Source organism: Apteryx mantelli, chromosome 21 (assembly GCF_036417845.1).
Source record: "Apteryx mantelli isolate bAptMan1 chromosome 21, bAptMan1.hap1, whole genome shotgun sequence".
NCBI classification, from domain to species: domain Eukaryota; kingdom Metazoa; phylum Chordata; class Aves; order Apterygiformes; family Apterygidae; genus Apteryx; species Apteryx mantelli.
In genome coordinates this window covers 13,048,807-13,066,672 of record NC_089998.1, presented here as the reverse complement: position 1 = coordinate 13,066,672, position 17,866 = coordinate 13,048,807, and the positions used below count along the sequence as shown (strand labels likewise).

Genomic DNA, 17,866 nt, shown 5'->3' with positions numbered 1-17,866 from the left:
CTGTACATGTTGAACAGCTGGCCCCAGAGTTCATCTACTTTTTTCTCATGCAAGACCACAGAAGGCTGAATAACCGCAAAACAGAGGCCTAAACAGACTGTTTTCTAGGTCCTGTATCACAGTACACTTCTCTCAAGTTACACATGCCAAACCAAAGCACAGATTGCTGCTGGCAAAAGAGATGGATGGATGGTGAGCCACAGCTCACGATGAGTGCCCAAAGAACAAGTAACATTGTTTCAAACTCCAGCTCTTTTCTAAGCATTGATTTTGGAAGGGTTTAAGATTTTACTTTTCAGAAACTAAGGGACAGTTTTTCCTATGCAAACACTACTCTAGAAACTAGCAGAGAAAGCTTTTTCACAGAATCACAGAATGGCTGAGGTTGGAAGGGACCTCTGGAGATCATCTAGTCCAACCCCCCTGCTCAAGCAGGGTCACCCAGAGCACATTGCCCAGGATTGTGTCCAGGTGGCTTTTGAATATCTCCAAGGATGGAGACTCCACAACCTCTTTTTGATTTAGCAATAAAAGACTCCCTTGACTCAAGGTCAGAAAATGTGGTAGGACAATATCTACCCCCTCACTGTCTTGGCTGCATTGCTCTGCACTGTTATCCTGTTCTGCTCCAGGGCAGAAGGAATTTCACAGCAGGAACTCCATACAAACACGTTCATGGTTCCTGGACCAAAGTGCTCTGAAAATCACTTTAAACTCTATCAACTGGATAGCTCTGCTACAGCCAAGCTACTTCTTGCTGAAATACTCCGGATGTTAAAATCACTTTGCTGGCAAGCTCATGCCTTTTGGGTTCTAACTGTTCAGAAAACACTCATAATATTCTGCTGTTCTCCCCACTCCAATACACACCTTAAAACTACCCCAGTCTTACTTTGCCAAGCTGAGACTGTCACCCATGGACAGGATAAGGGCAGAGCTTCCTGGGCAGCTCAGCCCTTATGTAGATGAGCACGGCTTCAGCGGGGACTGGACCAGATTTGAAGAGGCATGGATGACTCCACATGAGACAGGCACTTTGGCAATAATAAACCAAGCCGAGACTGGACACATTTGCAAGACCAACCCCAAAACATTATTGAGAACACTGCACAGATTGAAAGTGGTGCAGCAAAGTACCCAGCCCAAGTTCTCTGCCAAACCAGGAGCATTTCAGGTAGCCAACACACAGCTATCTACTGCTATTTGAGATGCCCTTGGCCTCTGGCTGCCATTCCAGAAGGGAACATTCTCTGGTAGGTCCCGTGTCGTATTGCCAGACTCATGCAAGTATCTCAGACAACTTCTAAAACAGTGTTAGATGTGATGCTTACAATCAGAGTTGCTTCCCTACTATGCTCCTCATATTTATTACTGTTCCATGTGTGTTTGCTTTTTAAATGCTTGGCAGATAATTGAAAAATACCATCCATGCTCTTTAGCCTCAAAGTTATTTTATCCTGCAGAACTTCCAGGGAAACATCAGTACGCAAGAAGCCCCTCTTGCTACTGACCAAGTATTCCCTGCGGCCACTAGCAGGAAACCCACTCCTGAACACATCGCATACAGTGTCATATACTATCTTGTGGCTGCTGTACCCAGTCGCATCATCTTTATGCAGATGATTAAAGATATTAAAATATTAAACATGCAAAAAATGGAAGTAGAAAGGTACACAGCAAAGCAGACAATTGGCTCATCTCCTGCCTGTTTTTTTTTTTTTTTTTTAAAGTGCATATCTAACATCAATATCCTAGACCTTCCCCTCTGCTTGTGAAGACAGGCACTCTCTCCTGCGCGTTTCCATGCAGCTCACAATCAGTTAGGTGAGCTAATAAATAGCAATGCAACTGGCACCGTGAAAGAGAAGTACTTTTCCCCTCCCTCTACCCTCAAGGTATCTGTGCTTGGAGAAGATATGAACTGTAGCACTCCTTATGGTCTAATCAGGCTTGCCAATATGTAGTTGTGATGAGGCCAGTTTCCCTAGGGTATGAAGACGTTTTGATCCCTTTGCTTTCCCTCCAGCCTCCTCTGCCTGCCTACAGTTGCCATCTCTTGTGTGCAGCTCAGCCACAGCCCGGACAGCACATCAGAGTAGGCAGTACAGAGGGGGCAACACCAGTTTGCCACAGGGCTGCAAACAGGTTTTGTTGGTCATGCAATTAACTACAGACTTTCTGCCTTTTGTAGGAACAGTCAAGATCACACCTTTGATTCATCCCACTGGGCAGGAAGAGGAAAATTCTGGACTTGTACTGCTTTAGGCGAACAAAAGGAAACGTCTATACCGGCCCAGAAACGTCTATCGCCTGCCATACTGAACATGACAGTGGCCACCACTATTTAATAAGGAGCGACTTCACTTTGACCACAGCTCTTGGTGTCTACGTAGTTTAATTGAGGCCCTTAACTGGGGCTGCAGCACAGAACTGGACAAAAATGGGCTTTAAACGCACAGAAATTTTCAACCTTTTGACTTAAAATTGAAAATTTTTACCCAAAAATTCTGATTCAGAGTTTGCCATTGTGGAGTCTTTCAGGAGTTTTGGTTCCTATTCCCCCAGGTGACCCAGAGTTCACACTGCACCCCATTCTCTCCTTCCTACTCAACATGATGCATCTTTAATATTGCATCGCCAAGCACAGCACGGGAGATAGAAACTGCCTCTGAACATGACCCAAATACAAGAATGGGCCATAGGGCACTTAAACCTCAACTCTCTCCAGCTCCACAAGGCATGGCCTAATATATATATATATTTTTTTGGTCAAAATATGTCAGGTTATAGGTGAAAATTTGAGTGGAAAGCAGAACCTTTCCCTTAAGTAAAGCCCAATTGAGGGGAAAAAAAGGCTTGGGCAACATTGGATTTTGCACCAAAAAACAAAACACACTCAGAACCTTTTTGTTTAGTGCAGTCAGGCTGCTCGCAGTGCGAAGCGGCAGCTTATCTGCACATGCGATTATTTCAGTTTCCTCCAGATGCATAGGTACAGATTCCAATTGCTTTAATGTGATGCCAAAGACAGTAATCTCTGATAGCGCTAAGAGTCAGGACTGATAACAGACAAGTTTAAGCACTACCCTTGAGATAATTACTCGGTTGTCAAAAACAGGCAAACTGGCAGCACTCAAAGTACAATGTTTGCAATAGTTTCAGGGAGCAAAGAGGGCCTCCTGCCATAGTCCGCCAGCCGGTTGACCTCTGTGTGGTTGAGGGAGTTGTCTTACTCAGGCACCAAACATAAGCACATCTCTGAGAGCAGCTACTCCCAAGCCTGCTGTCACCACAAGCGACTGACACATTCATTAATTGTATAGGTCAGCTGGGGAGTTATTCCCACTATCTACCATAGCACTAGTACAGACCCCTTTGTTGCATACATTAAAGTACATCCAGAAGTTGTGAAAAAGACGTCTACTGCAAATTCATGGCTAATCCCCTCTCAGGTCTTGATTCAACAAGCAGCTGTGCTAGTGCTGGCCTTTAAGTCTGCAAGAGCCCCACTAAAATTAAAAGGAACTTGCAAATATGCTCAGAAGTACATTCATTGGGTAAGATCACTGAGCTGAAGAGGCAAGATCCCTTCTTTTCCTCAGAAAACCTGGCTTCTAGCATCTGTACAATAAACAACACATAGAATTTGAATGTTCATCACCGAAGATACTTAAGTAGGTTTAACAGCTACCATAAAGGGGTGCTGGGCATCTTATCAACTATCTTTGATCTTAAAAAAGCCCTGGCCCTCACATTCTCATGCCTTTTGTACTGTCCTTTTTCCCGACCCAGGAAAGAGAGAAGCTACATCTCATGTCTAAAATGCAGCCATTTTGCTGGTGCACAGTTAGGGCAGGAGATCTCAAGTGCATGAGCTCACCAGTCCTGTCCTGTTACCACTCAAAGGCCCACACGGATAATTCAAACAGGATTTCATAGAGATAGACTAGCTGACACAGGAATTTTTAATGGCTGCAAAATTCAAACCGAGAGGAGTTAGGGAAAAGGAGCAAACACTCCCTGTGAAGTTGCAATTTCATAGGGATGTCATGGGTACATCAATCATGAGTAATGGTTTGTCACCAAGGAATTTCCTAATATTTCATTGTCACATACATATTTATTGTAGTATCAGGCCAGAACATGGCTCTCTAAACTCTGCTGTTTATACTTTGGGAGGAAAAGAATTAATATTGCTACCCTTCTTTCTGTGTTACTAAAACTACATGCGTATTACAGTACAAGACATAGCAGTCTTGATATCTAACAGTTAAATAATAAGCCTGTTGAAAATTGCCAGAGTAGAGCATGTAGAGGGAACCTAGCATTTGTCCAGATTTAGTCACACACCTTGGTAGTTGCCTTAGTTATCCCCTTTTTCCCCACCTTGTAATTAAGCAACCTCAATATTGGTAGTGTTTGCATGGAAGCAAAAGAATGTATTTGATAAACCAGAGTATTTTTAAATACATAACAGGAATTCAAATGTATTCTCTCTTCTGTGCTCTCTTCTGTGCTCTCCCCGTCATGCACAGTTTTGCTATGTGTTTACAAAACTGTAATACCAGAAAATTCTAATACCAGAATTGGATATTTTGATGATCTTAAAATAAGCTCCAAGCAAATAAACCCTGAGAAAATGGGATAGGGAAGTCTGTACTCACCTGAACATGATCTGTCCAATTCTCCTGAGTCATGCTTTTCTGAAAAGACAAAGTTACTTCTGAGACATCTTAGAAAAGGGAGAACACAACAAGCTGAAATTTAACACACCATCTTAACACCTCAGCATCAACTGTGATTGAGGAATGCATTCTGGAATGCACTGAAAACTCTGGCTTCTCATATGTCACCAAGCAGGGCATGGCAGAAAAACACAGCTTAGATGAATTAAATCAGACAAATGTTGGACTACAGAACATAAGACAAAAAGTCGATATGCAATCAAAGCATACAGGCAACCCAGATCCCTACCCAGCAGTACCTCAGTCTGGAGCTGGGCTCTGACTCCTAAAAAATAAAAATAAAAAAAAAATAACAAAAAAAAATCACCTTAACAAGACTCTGCGAAGTGCTGCATCATTTCTGAATGCCTCAAAGCTCACATTGTTCTCTTGCAGTGACAGCGACATTGCTGTGGAAAGCTGAAACAGGCCCTACTGTGGTGGGACACGTGGATCATTAATGTTGCCTTTACCTCAAAATTTGCAGCTAGCTCATGGAGACAGCCATCTCCACAGACTCCAGTAAAAGAAGTGATCTCAAGGATTATCTGCAAGGCTGAGCCTTCAGAATATACTAAGACAATCTTTTCTCAACAGCCAAGTCATGAAATATCCTCTGGTCTGGGAAAGGAAACTGATAAGTTAATATCCTCGTTCAAACGTAGTTCAGAGCCAACCTTGGGGAGCAACTTGGGATGGGACCTTCCCTACGCTCTGTCAAGAATGCAGGCTGCATAAGATTGATCAGCCATAAAAGTCCTGAGTCTCACTCCCACTTCTGGCAGAGGTAGCAACGACTACTAGTACCACTTTGATGGAAAGGTACACGAACAAAAAGGCAATAAGAACCCCAAAGGAAACATCTTTGAGATATACAAACATATAATTTAAATACTACTGAGATAAAGAAGCCATTTAACCAGACCTCATACACAGCTGAGAATGGTAAACAGAGAACACCAAGGAGCTCTCAGAAGAAGTGGTGGTGTCCAGAAACAGCTGCCAAATGTACCTTAACAGAAGTAACTGGCCAACTCAGATACTTTAAGTCAAGCAAATAGTCCAAAACAAAGAAAATGGAAGGCCAGGGAGAGCGGAACATCAGATCAAGAATCCATTTCACTTTGCTAAATAAATACACCTGGAGAAATTTTTTTCTCTTCTCCCACTGTCGCAGATCAAGCTCTCTAGAGTGATTTCATACAATATTAAAGCCCTGAGACAGTGAAATGCTTGATAATCCTTAAGTCTCATGTCAGTTGATCTGGCAGGGAGGAAAGACAAATCACAGCCTTCACTGATTGATCAGGAGGTCTTGGAAAGAGAACTGTCTGTGCCAGGATGGTGTCAGAATCACCACCACTCAACACCATCTTATTGTTCAAAGTACTCTGGGGAAAGGAAGGGTTAGAGAAAACATACATATCTACTTTCTCCTATCAGGAAAACATCAGATTGATGGTTTTTGATTCTGGAAGAGGCATTTCATTTCCCGAAAACTGGTCCTCTGAAGACTGGATTGGTAGCACTGTATGTAGGGAGGTCTGAACAACCTGGTGGGCTTATGAAAGCTTTTCTAGAAAGTCCTCCTGTATCTACAGGGCAGAGCCTTCTATGAACTGCAGATGAACCACCACTCCATGGCCATGTTTGGCAAATACGACTTTATAATTGAACATTCAATAGATGAAAACATTTCTCTAAGATGTCTAGTCTCTTGTGGTCCCTGTTCTTCACAGCCCAAATGATGGATTTGGATACAACACTTTCAAGCTGCTGTTACCAAAAGAAGAGGCAGAACAAGAGTTGGGACAATCTGCCTCCAGTCAGAGGATGATGGTGAATGCCAGAGAAATATGCTCAAAAACGTCCAACCAGCAGTGATTTGGCTCAGTATACTCCTGAGAGGAAGGGGAAAACACAGGCAGGCTATCTTGTGAAGTAATACTGCAGCCAGTCAGCCTTCAAGCTGACTGATAGAAACCTGCTTTCTAGAAAGCATTAGTGGTATCTTCCCACTTCCAAGATCTGTCAGTCCCAGAAGGAGTACAAGCATGTTTGGAAAAAGAGGACTTGAAGGCTGGACGCAAGTAAAGTTAGATCAGAGGAGAGTGGTTCAAGAACTGAAAATACTATCACTTTGGTCAGCGGTGACAAGGCTGTTACCTCAGCATAAAAAAGCTTTTGTGGCAGATTTGGGGCCATAACCATCAACATCAAAATAGTATAGGACCTTCTGGCTTTAGGTTGGTGCATTGATTCTTGCTTTTGTTTCTTGCTTTATATTGGGCTGGTTTTTTAGGCTGGGTCTTAAGTCCAGTCTTGACTGCCTGTGTGAAATCTGTTGGTCCCAAGAAAGGAGCTGGGGGATAACACACCAAGGTCTTGATTTGTCATGCAGCACAGATGAAGGCTAGAAGAAGATAAGAATGATTGTACTAGGATAGGAGGAAGAAGTCTGGTGGATTCTACGAGCTTGTACGGCCACTGAAGGAGATGTCAAAGTCTGTTATAATGTTAAGGTTGGAAATGATCGATCTTCTTTTGCATGACCTGCTGATGGATGCTCTAGTATTACTGAATTCCTGAGTCTAACACGGATCATATCACATTCAGCAATAGGGAAGCCCTGGAGTCAGTTTTCTCTGGACATGCGAGTTTAACTGCATGACCTACCAATCCAGCTCCACCAGAAGAGCATAAGCCTGACAACAGAACAGCACAAGCAGAGGGAGGGAAACACCACCAGCATGTGCTTTCAGCACCAGGTGCTGAGAAGGAAAATAGCCTTCTGCACTGACAGACTGCCTGGTCAGATGACATGCTAAAAGGAAAACCAGGCCACATGTACCAAAGGTAAAAAGAACCCAGCAATGCGGAATGCTTAAGAGCTGGGGTTATGGGTTACAATTAAAACCAGGATAAAAAAAGACAGGTTTAAAAAAAAACAAAACAAAAAAGCGCTCTTCTCTATCCAGTATTGGAGTGATGCCAGAAAAATAATGCACCTGGCTTAGTTGAGATGGCTGAAACAGAATATATGGAGAGCACGCCCTGGCCCATCTAAGCCCCTAATATAAATATATCTCAGATCACTCCAGAGGATGCTGAGGTGAAAAAGCATCCAGCTTGGAGCAATCATGACTCCCAATCATTACAATATGAATGGGCACACAGACTATCACTCACAGAAAGAGCAGATCTCATGGCAGATACAAGGCATTTCTATATAGTAACAGTAACTTGCTTACATATCATCAATATATTTCTATCATGTCAGTTATATTATTCAAACAAAAAACCCTCATTCACACCCATGTTACACACTATAGAAACATACCTCAACAAACCTCTTGTAGAAGAGATAATTCAGAGTTCTCAAGTGCCGCTGATTTATGACATTAGGGCAGAGAGCTAAAAGAAGGAAAAAGACATTTAAGTATGCAACACAGCTGAACTTTCTTGAAGTTCTACTGTCTAGACAAGACATTTTTCCTTCCCCAATTTCAAAATCAGTGTATGGAAGGCAGGATGCCATCAAACTTGGAACAATGAAGGACGCATTCTCATTTTATCTAAATTATAACTGTTATTTACAGTTTAAATGATGATTAGCAATGCTAATCCTACTGATATCTCTGGTTCTACCACCCCCAAGTGGTAAGATCCACTTGCCAATTCAATATGCTTCACATTTAATGACTTTACACCTTTAATTATGTCATATCCCCATATGGGCACTACTTCCAGTTTCTAAAGGCTGCATTCATTTTTATTTAAATAGAACCTGTGCTGTTAATTCACTGAAGCAGTTTTGAACATGTTACTCAGGATCCAAACTTGGCTCAGCATTGTGGCTAAATTTTATCCGATAAAATAATATGTATCCATGAAAGAGACTCCATATCCATACACGGAGGGAGGTGACTATCGTTCTGCTGAGCTAGCAAGCAACAGTTGTTGTTATTATTTGCATTACTGTCATCCTCATTTGATATGCCTCATTACAACAGCAAAAACCAAGATCTTCACATAGCACCTTGTTTTGAAATCCAGTGCAACCACAGGCAAATGTAGAAGATAAAATATATTAAGATTAGCATACACATCTGTCAGTTCTTGCCAGATGCTGGTATGGATGCACAGGGAAAGATGTAACCAAACCCTTCATTGGGGTTAAAGTGTCTGAAACCATTAACCTGGCAGCCAGAAGGAGCAGGACCAGCAATGAGACACAGTAACTGAAAACAGTAAAGTGAAATTTCTCCTCAACTTTACTTTGAATCTGCATACACCAATAGAAATTTGTGCTACTGATTCAAAGGGCCTCAGAGCATAACTCTTAGTCCCTCACACATGGCATGCCTAAAGGACTAACAACTGAGAGGAGAAAGGAGGAAAAAAAAAAAAAAAAAAAAAAACCAACCTCCAAATACCAGACCCTAGAAAATGGAATCAGAAAGGCCACAAATTAATGTAGCTCTTCTTACTACAGGTTCTTGGCATCTCTTGAAGGGTCACTTTGTGACCTGAGCATTCCCATCCCCAATAGAAGTGCTCTTATTTTTAAGTTATCTTCCATACTGTGACAACATATCCTTACCCACATAGGACCTGACTGAACTGAACATCCTGAGGAAAGACCCCCAGCTCATAGAAAGTAACACTTTGAAAGAGAGTAAGACATAAATGAGATGTAATAGTGTTACCATCTAAATTACAGATTTCAAAGCACTTTAGAAAGCAAGTCAGCATGACTGCTCTAGGTCTCCAAAAAACAATCAACTGAATGCTATTTTTTGTGAGCTTCTAGAGGAAATGTCCAAAGCACAAGACTTGGTGGAACTGAGGGATTTTAAATGGCCAGCTATCTGTTGAGAAAGCAGGACAGAGGAATATATACAGACTAGAAAAATTAAGGCACTTGTGACATTTTCTACTCAGAGAACTGAGTTTGATTTCAGCTTTCAATATTTTGTTATAAAAAAGAGAGAAAGCCTAGCTGAAAGTGTGAGGATGAAAGGTAACTTGGTATGAGATGAAATGAAGAGTTGAAAACTCTTAGGAAATGGAGAACAGAAAAATAAAAACAATGAATAAAGTCTGAGAACTGGCAAATAAGATTTCATGGGAAATTAATTTATAAGGAGGAAAGGAGTTAAGAAGAGCCAGTAATGAAAAAATAGGAAGTGAAGTAACAGACTAACTTGGCTAAATCAGAAGCTTTTATTGACCTCATACAGCAGGAAGTATACAAAAGTATACAAGAAGTGGCAGCCAAGTCAAACACATACAAAATAACAGCACGATCATAAAAACAAAGTCAAAAAGTCTGATGTAAAATATGAGATGCATCTATCAAGAGCCATAAAGGCTAGCAAAAAATCATTCTCAAAGTATATCAGTAGAAAAAGGAAGACCAGGGAAAGCATTTGCCAATCACTCATTAGAAAAGGAAAGTTAATGAATGAGGATACCAAAAATATAAAACATTATGATACTTGCTTTGCCTCCCTCTTCATTAGAAAAGGACTAACTAGAGGCACTAACTAAAAAAGAACAATGAAGGAATTACATCTCAGGCTGGAGAAAGAAAGAAGAGGTTAGTGTGTGCACTTAGATACATTACATGCATTCATGAAATCAATCTGTGATCGCTTAAGAGTCAGCTTTGATAAGGTGTGAAGCATAGGTGAGAAAGCTGGGAAAAGTGCAAACAAATCACCTATATTTGGAAAAGGAGAAAAAATTTTCTGGAAAAATACTGCAGCAAATAAATAGGTGCCTAGCGCACCTAGAAAATAACAGAGAGACAGCCAACCTGCATTGTCCCAAAAAAAAAAAAAAAAAAAAAAAAAATCACATTGCATCAATCCAATATCCTTCTATGACTCAGTAACCAGCCTACCAAATAAAGATGAATCAATAGTTGTTGCCTATCTTGATTACAGTAAGGTTTCCTATACTGTTAAATACAACATTTTGATGTTTCAAGACCATACTAGATAAAGTCCTGAGCAACCTGGTCTGACTTCAGAGCTGCCTCTGCTTTGAGCAGGAGGTTGGACTAGAGTCCTGAGGTCCCTTCCAACCTGAATTCTCCTATGATCCTACAAACATTCTCATTAAAAAGCTGGGAAAAAGTATGGTCTAGATGAAATTACTGAAAGAGTGACAATGAACCGCTAAAAAAAAAACAAATCTCAAGAAGTAATTATCAGTAGTTTACATTCAAAATTAAAGACATACTGAGTGAGGCCTTACAAGAGTACATCCTGTATCCTACATTGTATGCAATACTTTCATTAATGGTTTAATGACAGAAGACATAATACTTATTACACTTGCACAGGACACTAACATCAGAGGGGTTGTAAGCATTAGACTTCAAAGTCACCTTGAGACAGTAGACAAATCACCTCTCATCCCCCTCCAAAAGATGCTGTTCAAGAAATATACCCTTAGGTAGTATCTGAGGAAAATAAAGCACTCCAGGAAAGAGCAACCTACTCAAGGTCACACACCTAGTTAAGACTGAGCAGGAGTCTGAACTCAGGTCTCCTGAGTCAAAACCAATGTTCTGTTTGCTTGAGCAAAAGAAAACATCCTAAGCTTTTTAGAACAGGGACCATCCTTTTGTTCGGTGTTTGTATAATAGGATTTTGGGACCATGACTGGATTGTGGAGCACTAGTGGAATACAAATGGTATGAGAATACTATTAAAGTACCTCTATAGACATATGTTAATTCTTGACCTAGCAGTTCCACCACAACAGTACTTAACCTGAATTACATTTCACATTTGGGACTGACTCAAAAGTAAAAATTCCCACCTGCTGTCTGCCATTAGCAGAAAATTAAAGCCTGTTAACAACCGAGAGGAAGGAAAAATTAATTTGTCACACAGGGTCTGAAGTAGGCAATACACACCTATTTCACTGGTGTAATATAGGTAAAACGTGTCCACTGGGGACATGGTACAACACATTTTTAGATGTGGTGCTTGACTACCGCTCCCAGGTCATACACAACTCCTGAGTTGGGATGGAGACCTCTCTCTAATGCACTGAGGCATAAACATACAAAGTTGCACTGAGGGCCTTGACTTCCGTTCTCCTTTACCCTATCCTGGCAAAGCAGAAGGCCCCAAGACAAAACATACTTTATCACTGCTTTGTACAAAGTAAAGGAGCCTTGATTTTTACCTGGGTATTGAAAGGATTCTTTTGGGGGGTCTGATGAGAAAAGAGATATGCATTAGTGTCTCAGTATATTATGAGAGGTGTCCCTATGTGCGAGTTAGCAGAAGGTAGGCAAGGACTTGAGAAAATCTTTTGTTGTAACCTCCAAGATGCATTCATCTCTCACAATATGCCCTGTGCCACTACTCATCAGGGTAAGCAGAAGGCAAGGGGAAACAGCAGAAAATCAAGACTGGCCAAAGATTCCTGAACTGCCTGCTTGCCTTGCTGGAGCTGACCTCCTATGGAAGAAGGACAAAGCATGACACAAGGGTTTAGATATAAGGAAAAAAAAAAAACATTATAGTGTGGTCTTTAGACACATGTTTGCATGTGGTGAATTCACACTCAGAACTGCAAGGGCAGTGCAAGCTTTTCTGATGGAAACCTTGGAGCTGCTGTCCAGCTTGTCTTGGTCTAGAGCAGATCATCTACTATCTGTACTTCAGCAGGCAAAAACGTAGCTGAAAAGGCAAGGGTCAAGGAAGGGCCCTGACATGTTCAATCCCTTTCTCCTTCAGCAGTCACTGGATCAAACTTTGTGAACTTAGGAGTGGAAGGCTCCCCCTTTCTAATATCTCAGTGTAGAGGTTTTTCCTCCCATATAGTGTTACATAAAAATGTGCTGGTATTTGAACTAAAAAAGCTATAGAAACTCTGCAGGAAAATCACCATGGAAGTAGGGGGGGAAAAACCCTGTAAAGCAAATTTAAAGGAAAGGAATAACCTTCTACTCTGTTTTAAAATAAAAAAAATTTTTTTTTGAAATATCCTCCTTCCAAAGGCATTCCTGTACAGTTATAACACTCATTCATTTCCTTCCCAAACAACATTTGGAAATGCTTTATGTAGAGAAGCCTGTGCGTTCCTGCTGGAGCTCTCCCTGGTGACTGTCCTGCGATGTGCTCTGAAGTCTTGCAGAGCTGATGAAGTTTGAGGACAGTTGCGACTTACCTGAACAAATGCAAAGATTGCTAAGCAGCCCTCGTCTGCCCTCTACTGCCTCAACACTAAAGCAGTGACAAGGCTTTGTCACACAAATGAATTCTGGGGCTCCATTCAAGACTGGCATCAAATTTAAAATAATAGTTAAACCAAAAGGAAAATCTGGTAGCAAAACCAAGAGAAAAGTGTCTCTTGGTTTATGCTAAAAAACCTTTTTAGAGGCTAAGGTAAAACAACATTCACAGCACTGAGGATGTAAGGTGCTCAGCTAATTTATTCTGCTGCTATAGGACAATAACTATGTAGGTCTATCAACCATAGAATCAATTACCATTTCTTCTCCACCCACACTATTAATATCTGCTTTATTGCCACACAAACTGAGGCCCAATATATGAGGTCAGTTGTACTTTTCAAAGTGCTACTGTTTCCATCTCATACTCACTGAATATCCTCTAAAAAAACACTCTTGAGCTCTTTGTGGTATATTGGCTGTGTGAAAACACAATAGAAAATAGACTAAACTATTTCATATCTAGTTAGGGTCTGTCCCCTCATTTCTGAGAACTGTTCTGGCTGAAACATGCATTTGTAAATCTGCTAAGTCCCTCCCATAGGGTCTTCAAAGAGTATTAAGTAATTAGCCTGTAACATCTACAGGCTTGTTAAATTGGAGCATACTGACCCATGTGTGAGAAATTACTCTATAAAACTGAATTTCTTCAAGCACATGCCATTTCTGCTCATCTTCTTCCTTCCCCAGTAAAGCTAATTAAATGGAATACACACACAGAGCGTATGGGGACACCTCTGGGATTCAGCAGAAAATCATCCACTTAACATGCATGGCTTTGTGTGTTAACAGGCTTGCTGGGATACAGATGAGAAGAGGTGGATCAACCTAACATGTTCGCTTATTTTTTGTGAGGTTCTAGAACGTTTTATATTAGGCCACCTCCTGTCAGGTTCTGAAATTTATGACTGGCTGCTCCAAGAAGTGCTTCAAATCTTAAGCGCTGGTCAGCCCCTAAATCTTGCTTAGGAGTCGGTGAAATTTTCCGTGAATGGATAACAGTGAGATTTTGGCTAGTGAAATATGAAAGCAGATTTGGAATTGCAAGAATTGAGTCACATATGAGCTTGCTGTCTCATACCAAGAAACCCTGTCCTCCTCTAGCCTTTCTCACTGAAAGCCACTTCCCGTTTCTGCTGCTGCTCTCAGCCTCCATCAGTGAGTAGGAGTCATGACTGAAGAGGAGATAGAAAGCAGCAGCAGACTGTGGCATCGAACAAGCCCACAATTAGGTTAGGTAACAAGAAGTATGAGTTCCACCTCAGTGTTGTTTTTTGGTGGAGCTGCTCAGAGCAAGAGAAGTGAGTTTTTAAAATTTGCACATTTTATCTAGCCTGCTTCCTTTTTGTATGCTCTTTCCTCACAGTCAGGTTTACTTCCACTAAAGAAGGGAGAGGGAACACCTAGAAAGAGGGGGGGAGGGAGGAGAAAGAAGAGGGGAGGAAAGGAAAGCCACTTTATTCCAGCTGCCACCATTTCCCAATTCAATTCAAGCAGACCTGGCATTAAAGCCAAACTGCCTCTGTATGCATTCATCCTCTTCCAAAGGGCTTCAAAGGAGACTGGGAGGTCCAACAATTTAGCAAATTATGAAGCCCTGCTCTGACTTACATGTGATATTAGGTAAAAAATAAACACTTACTTTTCATCTAAGAGAGAATGTGTGAGATTCATCCAACCTTGGTTCAGCCACCTCAAGCCTGGCATGTCATCTAAATTAGTAGCCCAAATTTCCTGTCACATCAATAGAGGGGGACAGCCCCATCTAGCAAGTGACTTATCCTGCACTGTAGACACTGCACTTGGTGTGGGACAAATTACTCCCTGGAAGTGCAGGTGGGAATGTGACCTGTAGGAAGGGCTCTAGTTCTGCATATCTCAAGGAACCCTCTCACCAGTGAACCTGTTGTGGAAGTCCAGGGAGAGTTTGCCATTATCATCAGCTGCTACAACAGCTGGGGCACCATCAGCAGCTAAGGCACACCACTGTCCCATACACAGCACCTGAGATCAACAGGCACATACCCCTCTTTCTCACTCTCTTAATTTTTATGGTTCTGAGGACTGTGTGTGTGAACAATTCTATCATTTCTCCTCTACAGTTAATATCATCTTCTTGGTGGATCTCTCATGAAGTAAGGGGAAGAACAATTCAATTCTCTTTATAGATCACAAAGGACAATACAGCCTACTGAATGACAAATGTTATAAAGCATGAAAAATTACTGAAGAAAACAGTAAACTACTGGACAGGTTTAAGATTTAAAATAAATCACTCCCTTGTGTCTCAGCTTTCACACCAATGCAATGTTTAGTTTAATTATATTTACATATCCTCCAAGGAGGGTTTGTAACGATTATCTTATTAACTTTTGAAGAGCAGTCTGAAGATGTGAAGATTAATATAATATTGCTGCCAGGTGTAATAAGACTCAATTTGTGGTTAGAAAACACTTTTCAGTTCAAGAAAAGAGAACTGCATATCTTGCGTTGATCATAGAGAGTTTTGTAAGGTAAAACCTAAAGGTGCATCTAAAGGTTTCTGACATACAGTACCAAATAGAAGAAAAAAGATCAACAGCCCCCACTAACAACAAAAGCAAAGCAGATTTTGTCAGACAACTGGCAGTGAAGCAGATCTATTTATTGATGTAAAATCTGTTACTCCTCCCAGAAGGCTGCAAGAACCTTAAAATTCCCTGCTGCCAACCCTATTTTACAGAAAGGATAAATAGGGCTGTGAGGCTCCTGCTTCCCAAGGGTTATCTCTTCTCAACTGACGGACTCATAACTCAAGAAAACAGATCCCTAGATGAGTAATGACTTGCCTCTTATGTGAGTGGAATGGAGTCATAACTCAAAGCTGACCATCATGTGTTTATATAGAGCCATTCTGAGGTCAAGATTTATTTCATATCATGGAAGAAGCAGTCTATTAGTCACAAGCACTTCATTCTTCGACAGTACAAAGTGATAATTCCCATAACTTACCAGCTTTGTTTTTAAACACCATTAATTAAACCCTGAAACTCCCCATGATAAATTACAGCACAGATTCCTTGCTGAACATGGAAGACGACAAATTGACTTCATCTGTTCTTTAATGGAGAGGTAACTCCAGAATATGTTGCAATACCACATACCTGGATCTAAGTTAAATCGTTCTAGGAGCCTGAAGACCAGCTTGCTTAGCATTTTGTGGTTAAATTTATCTGGTTTGTATTTGGACAGGCCTTGATATTGTCTGTAAGCAAACAAACAAAATCAGTAAAAGAAAAACATCTGTGGAAATGACTAAGATACACTTCCTAAAGAGCAGATATTTAGCAGTAGAGATGTTAGGCTTTGCAAGGTGCTGGTAAGAACAGTCCTCTGTCCTTCTTGAGTTTCAGCAAAAAGCCCACAGGACAACCATACGAATTTTCCAGCCAATGACAAGCAAGTCCACTTTAAAGAAAGAGAAAGCCAGCATGCACTTTCTTCTGTTCTTCTTTCAGAACAAAGACTGCAACCAGTGCATCCAAGTTGTGAGTTTGACTGTTCTGTTGGCTTTGTGACTGACAGGAGCTATTCTAGTGAGAGGCAACATATAAATTAAAATACACACGACTATTTCACAAAAACATGAAGGTTAACCACTTGCATCTCTTGTTTTTCTGCCACTTCATCACAGTATTATCTTCCTGCCAAACCTGTACAACCGATACTGAAACTTAACCTTGTCTGCAGCAAAGCACAGGAGTCAGATTATTACAGCCTCCTGTAGGGAGCTTTGATATTGTTAAATTGCTAGGATCTACTGCAGAGCTTTCATTTTGCACTACTCTCTCCTGCCAGGAACTGAACATCTGTCAATAGGAATGATACCTCAGTATCTTAACAGAAGGAGGTGTTTGAAAAGAGTTTGGCACAGACACCAGAATTTCCCCTTTCTCAGCTGAACAGTATATATATTGCACGCCATTATGCTGAGAAAACCACCTTAGATAATGAAAGAACATACTGTCCTCTGACAGCTGGTTGGTCCCAGCTGTTTAGAAATTAAACAGACTTATCTACCTTGAGATGTCTTTGATATTAAAACTGGGTTCACACCACGTGTCCAGGATCTGCAAGAGCTTGCACTGGAGCTCAGGATATTCTCCCACATAAGCTTCCACCAAGTTAGTTTTATCTTGAAGCAGTAGCGGTGTACACATCTAGAAAAAGAAATAACATCGAGCACAGATAACGTTAGAGGCACCATGGCCTGCCTTTGAACATGACCTTCCTGTGTTCAATCTGTGTGCTTTAAGCATGCAGGAGGCATGGAGGAAGTCATGTGCAGGAACAGGGACCAAAACTTGATGGAGGGCTGTCAAATTTTCTACTGGTCAAACATGGAGAGCAAGTCACAAAACCCTTGCTTCACCGACCAGTAGCGTCTAGGAGAGTGACACGGCATTTTCAACACAAATATTAGCCAAAATAGCAAAAGTTTCAACCTCAGAGTTTATTTAATCAAAGTTTAATCAAGATTATATTTTACCACCTCTCAATAAATGATAATCTAAGCTGTCATATCTCTTCACTCATTGTTCTAAATGGAGACCACAAGCAAGATCTAGGGACCAGTTTTACATTAAATGAACTTTATCACAGTGATAATTATTTGTCAAGAACAGAGCTAGGAATTTTCATCACAGTGACTGCATCTAGAAAAATAGTCCAGTAAGTTGCAATAGGGTCAGACAAAATACATTTTGTCACTTCCCTAGATGCAATGTTGCATCAGCAATGCTGTACTGACTTCTCACGAACAAGGTAAAGCCTCATATGAAACCATCACAACTTATAGGGCCATAATGGATCTCCTGCTTAACACAAGATGGATCTGATGACA

At 41.0% G+C, this 17,866-nt stretch overlaps 1 protein-coding gene across 9 annotated transcripts in view; it reads right to left on the bottom strand.

The window, feature by feature from the left end:
• Nucleotides 1-17,866, bottom strand: part of EXD3 (exonuclease 3'-5' domain containing 3) — a 335,146-nt gene that overhangs the window by 207,272 nt on the left and 110,008 nt on the right. For all 9 annotated transcript variants that reach the window (XM_067309038.1, XM_067309037.1, XM_067309036.1 and 6 more), the window contains 4 exons: nt 17,044-17,183; nt 16,128-16,228; nt 8,065-8,138; nt 4,665-4,703 (listed from right to left, as the gene is read on the bottom strand). In XM_067309038.1, the coding sequence (XP_067165139.1) occupies nt 4,665-4,703; nt 8,065-8,138; nt 16,128-16,228; nt 17,044-17,183 (354 nt within the window). The remainder of the gene's footprint in view (nt 1-4,664; nt 4,704-8,064; nt 8,139-16,127; nt 16,229-17,043; nt 17,184-17,866) is intronic.